Source organism: Petaurus breviceps, unplaced genomic scaffold (assembly GCF_028583685.1).
Source record: "Petaurus breviceps papuanus isolate PSGF00001 unplaced genomic scaffold, PetGlider_PUasm1.0 186, whole genome shotgun sequence".
NCBI lineage: Eukaryota > Metazoa > Chordata > Mammalia > Diprotodontia > Petauridae > Petaurus > Petaurus breviceps.
The window spans coordinates 24497524-24506088 of NW_027185798.1; the positions used below are offsets into that span (position 1 = coordinate 24497524).

General features: G+C 50.3%; 1 protein-coding gene across 1 annotated transcript; it reads right to left on the reverse strand.

Moving 5' to 3' along the window:
* Positions 1 to 889: 889 nt before the first annotated feature.
* On the reverse strand, positions 890 to 6184 carry COPRS (coordinator of PRMT5 and differentiation stimulator). Its single transcript, XM_069089156.1, has 5 exons — positions 5985 to 6184; positions 5543 to 5861; positions 3519 to 3600; positions 1536 to 1742; positions 890 to 1379 (listed from the first exon to the last, which is right to left on the reverse strand). Exons 1-5 carry the CDS (start codon positions 6182 to 6184, stop codon positions 1210 to 1212), a joined length of 978 nt encoding a protein of 325 aa, XP_068945257.1. The 3' UTR covers positions 890 to 1209.
* Between the last annotated feature and the right edge of the window lie 2381 nt (positions 6185 to 8565).

The following is an 8565-nucleotide window of genomic DNA, read 5'->3' on the forward strand; positions in this document are numbered from 1 at the left end:
ACCTGTACTCTGGTCTGTGGGCAGGCACTCTTTCCTCCCCTGGAGCTGTGACTAGGGTACTAGCTTTGAAAGCTCTGGTGTCTCAGTGCTCCTCCTCACCCTGGTCTGTGATGCAGGACGTGTCCGAGGCCAGATATGAACTGAGAAGATGAATCTCCCTGACTCCAGGCCCAGCACCCTACCCACTTCACCACCTAGGTGCTCACATTCTAACATATATCAATATTAAAAGATATATACAAAACAGTAAAAGGTGTTGGGGTCGGGGGTGACTTCAGAAGGGCTTTATGTAGAAGGTGGCATATGAGCCAAGTTTTAAAAGCTAAGGTGTCTAACACAGAGGAAGCCTCCTGATACTAACAGAATCCTAATAAAGCTGCCCCCAGCCCCAATATTCTAACATTCTTATGGGCCACACTGAACAACACGTCCACTGCCTCTGGCTAGCCACTGCCCCCAGATCCAATGTACACATTTGAACAGGTGTGTACTTGTACACAACCACAACAAATCTCTCTAACTGGCTTGGAGTCAGCCTGAGTCTTTGAAATTCTCTGTCACATCCCCACCACATCACAACCTGACCCTCATCAACACCATTCTCAGTAAAAACCTATTAACTAATTAACCTCGGCATCCCATTTACCCTGGAGCAGCAGAAGCCTGCAATTCAGTCACTAACTTCACAGAGACTACGCCCCACCCCCCTCAAGTCTTTTCTGACCAACAGCAACAAGGCAGTGACACAAAAGTAGTGCTGGTAAATCTCCAGACTTTTACTGGGTGACTTCTTTAAAAAATATGAAAAGAGACAGGCACCAGGAAGCCATGAGCTCAAGCTGGCTCAGAGGCAGCAAATTAAAGGGGATGGGGAATAACAAAAGCAGCATTCGGATTTCTCAACTTTTATTTAAGAAAAAAGATCCCCCACCAGGATCCTTCCCCTCCTCTAATTCCACAGTGCCCACCCTAGTTCCAGGCAAGATTGTGCCAACAACGCCCAAAAGAAAACGGGAGAGAAAGGATTTCTTTTCCTTCTTAAACACAACAGTCCATGAAAATGCAGCAGCTTCCAGGATCCATTCCAACACCATTCCCCAATGTAAGGTCCCACCTCCCAAGCAGGAATGAGGGAATTCGATGGATGGGAAGAAGGCCAAGTGGAGACCCCCCAGCCCAGTCCACAAGGCAGGAAAGCATCCCAAAGTTTCAGTCTTCAGCATCATCAAACTGCCCCGTCTCAAACACCATTTTGGAATAGTGGGGAGTCAGGGGGGCAGGGTGGTGCCAGCTTGGGTCATAGATCATGTCTCCTTGCTGGGCCCGAGGTGCCCAGAGACAGAATTCTTGAATGCTGGCACTGTGGATGTCTTCAGCACCTAAAAGAAGTTTCAAAAAATAAAGGAGAAAAGCCCCTGTGATTATGGGCAGTTGGTGGGGTGGGGTCACAGGCCTGCATCCATCCAAGGGAGGTGCTGAGAAATCAAACACTAAGTTTCAGTTCCTTCAGGGCCCAAAGGGAACACCACACCTACCGTACGGATTCCCTTGATCAGCAATCAGCTCACTGTCCCAATCCTCCTTAACAGGAGGCTCAGCCTTCTGCTCTGTAGCGACGATGTTCTCCATCCCATCTTCCAGCTCCCAGTTCAAGTCTTCTTCAGAGTCCCCACAATCCTGCATCTCATCCTCTTCAGCAAAGTCACTATCCCCTTGGGTGAGCACATTCTGGGCCCCACAGGCTGCAAAGCCAGAAAAGAGAGGAGAAAAAGTCCTATAAATGTTTGGCAAACACAAGAGTGACCATCAGCTCTTCAAATAAAAGCAAAACCCCAATGGAAAGGTCAGCAAATTCCCAATTAACAGCAATGATGGAGGAAAGTAATGATTTGGATAACATGAAATTTATTTACATTTGGCTTTAGAAGACAGTCTGATTTTTTTTCCCCAAAGAAATAAATCTGTATTTTATAAATGTAATATGTACATTATATTTATATATTATATACATATTGCATATGTATATTATATTTATATATTATATACATATTGTATATGTATATTATATTTATATATTGTATATGTATATAAATATTATTATATTAATATACATATACATGTATATTAATAAATAATAAAATAAATAAGTTTTTTTTTTTTTATGTAAAAGCACCACATCTCTGTATGTAAGTCACCTATCAACACTAATTTCCCACCTATAAAAAAGGACCTGGACAAAATCAGCAATTTCCCAGCCATGTTACAGCCCTGAGGTGTAAGGTGACTTGTGAATGTCCCTCAAAGCAAGATTCAAATCCCTAGCATGACTCTACCAAACAGGTAAATATGCTTCTGTAGACTAAACAGTATCTCAGACTTTTAAATATTACTAATTTTCCAGATCTACACAGATGTTGTTTTAGTACCAATTTGTTTAAAAGTATTACTGAATTAATAGTAGATGTTTTGTCCTCCAGTTCTCCAAAAGGATCCAAAGAGCACATCCATTAGCATCTAGGGTTTTACCCCATTCTCTTGATGTCACACTTGAATAAATTGGATACCATGAGATAAGATAACTCCCATGCTTCTTAGGGCTAAATCCTATGCTTCTAAATATACACATATGCATACACAGAAACACATACAAAGACAGCACAGTATCTCAAAAAATGGACTCTGAGCTGCCTCAATTCATTACTTTGCTGCCCCTTTCCCCTCAACCAGCATGGGGGGGAGAGAGAGCACATAAGGACACAGCCTGGGAAAAAGAACCCTCGTAGGGCCCTGACCACAAAAGGCGTGGGATGGGCAGACAGGAGAAACAATCAGTATTACTTAATTCAAAAAGGTTTTGCGGAGAAAGCCGGATTTTAGGAGCCATCTAAATGATGAAAGCAACAATCTGGGGCAGGATAATAGACTTCTAGGTATCTGATGCTGCTTTGGCAGACAACTCTGAAGGGAAGTAATTAATACACAAAAGAGAAGGTGTACACTCAGCAAAGAAGATGGGCTAGAAAGGACATGGGGAAAAAGAGAAGACAAGTAGGAGATGCCAAGGCACCCACCCCAAGCTACACAGGAGGAGGATCTCAGCTCAGATCCCCAGGCAGGGGTGGCACCTTTAATTTCAGGAGCCTCTAGGAAAAGGCACTCTCAAGGAAGCACAAAATGTTGGAAGGGAGCTCACCATGGCACTGAGCAGTAGCTTTCTAGTCTAACTCCTACCCAAAAGTAAACTCCCCCCACCGCACACCAGATGTAGGGTCACCTAGATGGTACCTGGAAGCTGCCGGACAGCAGCCCACTGCCCTTCTGGGAAGCTCATGGTTAGCCAGGGTTTCCAGACAGCAAATCTGCATCTGCCTCTTTGTAGCGTCCACCCACTGCCCCAGGTTCTGGCCTCTAGGGCCAAGCTGAACAAGCTTGGCACTGCCCCAGGACTGAAAACCTCTGTCTCCGTCCCTTAGTCCGACTTTCTGGCCCTCAGCATCTGCCCAGTGACAGTTACTTGCCTAGTTTTGGTCTCTGTCTCCTGATACCATCCTCATTTCCTTCCTTCTTTTGATAGAAGTGGTCAGACATAGCCAAGCTGACCTGAACAAAGGAAAAACAATTGGAAACTTTGGCACCTTTTCATTGTTTCTTGGCTGAAAACAAATAAACATCACTTAACGGTAACATTTTTGTAAAAATAAGGTGGCAACCAGCATGCTTTCTTCCCACTCCACTGCCCAACAAGCCCACCTAAATGTTCTCTCCTTCCATTCTAACAGCCCCTCACATTCTCATTGCTCTTCAAGATACTGTCTCAAATTGCAAAGTGAAAGTGCCCACATGACCCAGGCCACCCTTTCACCTCTCTGGGCCTCATTTGTAAAAGGAGGGGTCCGACTAGATGCCCCCTGAGTTCCCATCCATCTCTCAATGCTACAGGACTCTGCACACACTTCTCCCCGCCCAGTCTGGCCATGAAATGATGAAAAATCTGCTCTAGAACAATTTACTCCTTCCCATCCCCCACTTATCTTTCCTCTACAACAAGGGACTCTACACCTGGGGACTGTGCACTGGTTTTTAAAACAGTTTGATCCCTGAATTTCAATGACTGGTTTCAATTCTGTGTATTTTATTTTACGCATGTGACATGATTCTGAGAAGAGCCCCTCAGTTTCATTAGACTGTGGCCCAAGAGGTGCAGGACACAGGAAAGGTGGTGAATCTTTGCTCTCCTCACCCTGACAGAAAGTACACAAAACCTGCATGCCCAGCACACAATCTTGGTTTCTTATCTGGGTACTTTTTTTTTGGGGGGGGGGACATAGTTTCCACCCATTCGCTGCTTTTTCTCTCACTAGGGCAGAACAGAATGAGCAGGGGCTGGAGGACCTTGGCCCTAAGTTTAAGGAGCCTTTCCAAAGACCTACTGAGGCAAGCACAATGTGAAGCACTGTGCATACGAAGCCAAGGTTTGCTATCTGAACATTCTGCAAGTAACCAGAGAGAAGAACTAGGGTGTCTCAGGCTGGACATGCCATGCAGGCTCCCCCTGAGGTCAGGATCTGACCTAGGACGGAATAAGGTCCTACCACCAGGAAACTTCCAAAGACTTTCAAGGAGTGAAATGGAACTCTTGGCCTCGGAGGCCCCAAAGCAGCTCTTAAATCTTTTTGGTCCTGGATGCCTTCCTAGGCCCGTGAAGCCTAGGAACGTCTTCTCGGAATCATGCTTTTATGAGCATAAAAGGAAATGCACAGGATTACACAGCAAACCAGTTACAATGAACCTTACTGTTTCCCCAGCCAAGTTCACAGACCCCTTGGATCTACCTGCAGACCCTCAGCACACCGGCCCTGAAAAAGATGCCCCCCAAGGCGGAGGAATCCTGGGGCCGGGCTGCTCCTGGTGCCTCTCCACTCATCACCAGCCTCGGGGTCCCAAGGTGCCGGGGCCCTCCAGCATGAGTGGGTGGCTTAATAAGTGCAGGGTAACTGACGGTTGGCTCATCCTTCAACAGCAGGTGCCTCCTGAGGGCAGCACCGGCCTCCTGACCACCCCCTGCCCCCCTAGCGCTGGGGCAGAGGGCCCCCGGAGGCCACAAGCAAGTGGGGGGTTGGGCTTCAGAGGCCTGCTAGAAGCAGAGGGGCCCTAAGGGGGAGGGGGGGTAAGGAAGCAACGGAGAGAGGAGATGGGGGAGGGGAAGGGAAGTGAGCGGCAGGGGAAAGTTTGTGCGGGGGGGCCTAAGGAGGGACCACATGCAGAGGGGCCCGCGGGATGGGGGGGCGGGAAGGGATGTGATGAACTCAGCAAAGGGGAGGAAGCAGAAGGCGGGGAAGGGGGGAGGGGAGGGGCGGCCTGGGGCCCTGCCTTCCACCCGTGGGCCTCCCGCCGCGGCCCAAGGGGCCACACCTCCCTCCCTGGCTCCGGCCCCAAGGGGCCGCCCCGGAAGGCCCGCGCGGAGGGGCTGTGGCGGCCCCGCGCCGCTGTCTCGGTCTCGGGTGGGCGCGGTGGGGATGGGGGGGGGGCGCTCCGGCCTTACCGCCGCTGGGCTGGGCGGCTCCTCCCGCGGCTCCCGCTTTGGCCGCGGCTCGGGCTCGGGCAGCGGCGCCTCCTCCTCTTCCTCGGCCCACGCGCCCCGCGGCGGCGGCTCTCCCTCCGGGGCTGCCGGCCCCTCGCCTACCCCGGCCCCCGCAGCCCCCGGCTCCATGCCCGCCAGTTCCCGAGGCGCCACGGCCGCCGCCCCCACGTGACGACCTCCCCATGCTGCCGGCCGAAAGGCAACACGGAGCGCCCAATCAGCGGCGGGGGGCGGTGCCTGGATCACGTGGCCGCCCGGGGGCGGGGCCTGACAGCTGTGCCTGGTGGTTGGTGGGAATCTCCAAGGATGTCGGGGCCGGGCGACCCCCCAGGGAGCCGAGAAGGGGCTTTGCCTTAGCCCATGGTTGGCCTTGGCCTAGAGGTCCAGGCCAGGTCGAGCCAACTTCGCCCGCTGCTCTAGAGCGTAAGTCAGCCGGCAGCAAAGCTGGCCAATCCTCAAAGAGGACGGACCCTGGCCGGGCTGTGAGGGCCCTCGGGCGCCGTCCAGCCCAGAAGCCTCTGAGCCGCGCCGAGGGAGCCGAACCCGGCCTGGACTCGTGGCTGCCGCCAGCCCAGAGCACAAAGCCCGCCCCTCCAGACGCATGCATCGCCCCGTCCAGCCAAACGGACCTGCACCGGGCTCTGGACCCCTCCCGTCCCCGGGCTGGAAGGCACGCCCTCCTGACCCCTGCCCTCAGGCCCCCCTATTTCCTTCAAAGTCCCGCCCAATGGTCACCTAGGGGAGCTCCCTTCCCCCTCCCACTGCGGGGCATCTCCGATATACCAAGCAGTCTCCCCTGCAGATCCGCTCCCTCTGGTCCAGCACCTTAGGGCAGCATCCGGCGGCTTTTGCTCAACAAATTTTGGTTGATTGACATCGGTAAGGAGACCGGCACAAACCTAGAAGCTTTATCTTCCTAACACGAGCCTTCCCTGCCCTGCAAACTGCCCAGGTGAGGACTTGGGCAGAAGCGAGGGAATTGGCAAAAGCCTCATTCATCCTAACCCCAGAAATAAGTCTTGGAAATCAGCCAGGCCTGCCCCTTCTCTTTCTAGGACTTGGTCCCGCCGGGGTAATTGCCGTGGTCTGTCCTGCTGAAGCGGCAGGGCCGCCTGGGTGACCCACAAAAACAACCGACCCCATTTAAGGCCCCGCTATACACCGGGCACTTAGTGCCCAAGACAATCCGACTCTTCCCTAGCTTCCATTTCAAAGGGAGCCACATCAAACCCAAAGCACGTACAAAACAGAACCAATGCCAAGCAGCTAAAAGCAGCACTAGGTCAACGTGAGAGGGAGAATGCGTGGCCTCTCGGGGCAGAGGCAGTGATTTCAGCGGGAAAGGCCAATGCCAAGGTATTCAAATGGCAGATGCAGGGTCCCAAGAAGGGTCAGAGGCCCAGGTCAGGACCTGGAGAATGGAGGAGGCACGTCCAACGGGACCAAAGGATGAAAGCTTTCAAAGCTAGTTTGTTTTCTCCTACAAGCAGCAGGGAGAGGCATGCAATCAGATCTGCTTTTATCTAGTGCCGCTAAAGGGAAGGAACTGGAGGCAGGGATCCCTGTAGTTCCCAAGTACTGTAATAAATATCTATGTATGATCCTGTAATTATACTCTATATTCACCTCTATAATTCCTCTGTAAGTCTTATTAGGACCTTTGGAGTTCAACTCCACCAGCTCTTCTCCTTCCTTAACCCCACTACCCGTGTATCCTACAGTAGAAGGGGGTAGCCCAACCAATAGAAATGACCAGGGGCTGTTTCCACCTGTGCTCTACTTCCTGTCCTGACCTAGCCTATGGACTGTTATCTTCAGAGGCTACTAGACCCACAAGATGGGGGCTAAGTGACAGGAACCACTGCACACAATACTACTCTGACTCGGGTTCTCAGATTAAGTACTAAAGTCCTTTGCACCAGACATGAGGTTGTGGCTTTTAGTTACCTGTGACTCTAAACCCACCTCTCCACACTGTCATCGACTACCACAGCATTACCAACTGTGTCCATCATTCTCCAATCTATTTATTGAACCCAAATTTCTCCCTGAAATTTGAACCTTGTATTTTCAAATGCCTACCTGTATGTCCCACACTTTTAACATTCCCAAAATATCCCCTTCCTCAGAATTTCCCCATTTCAGAATCGGAGCTGGAAGGACCTTTAAATGTATCTAGTACAACTCCAACTTTAAGAATCACCTCTCCAACATTTATAACTGGTTACTTAGTTGGGACTTAAGACCTATGATAATGGGGAGTTCACTACCTCTTATCCATTCCAGGATTAGACAGCTTTGAAACCTGTAAGAAAATTCTCCTTGAGTCAAAATCTAGAGGTAGCTAGGTGGCGCAGTGAGTAGAGCACCGGCCCTGGAGTCAGGAGGACCTGAGTTCAAATCTGACCTCATACACTTAACACAAAAACTAGCCATGTGACCTTGGGCAAGTCACTTAACCCCAAATGCCCTCCAAAAAGAAAAAAGTCAAAATCTGCCTTCTCTAACTTCCAAACATGCCCTCCTGGGTCAGGCATAACAAGTCCAAAACACCTTCCCCAAGATGGCCCCCCAAATACTTGAAGATTATTATCATGTCCCATCTCCCTACTATCCCTCCAAGCCTTTTCTTCTCCATGGTAAATGTCCTTCCCACCACCATCTTCCCAGTTAGAAGGCTCCAAACCTCAAGCTCCCCTCCTTAAGCCCAGCTCCAAACTTCAAAATCACCACTCCGCAGTCCTACAGCTCCAAAATCTCTTTTGCAATATTCTATGTGTAATTTGTCCTTGATAACAAGTTGTACTCTATGCCTACAAAGTGTTTCTTTTCTGTTCTTTAATTTCTAATCTTGATTCTTCAGAAACTAGCACTTCATTGGCTTGTTGCCTATGTAACACAGGTGGCCGCCATCTGCTGAACTAAAGTTTGCTAAAGCATGAGGACCCCCTGCCCTGAAATCATGCCTTCTTCTAGCTCTGTAA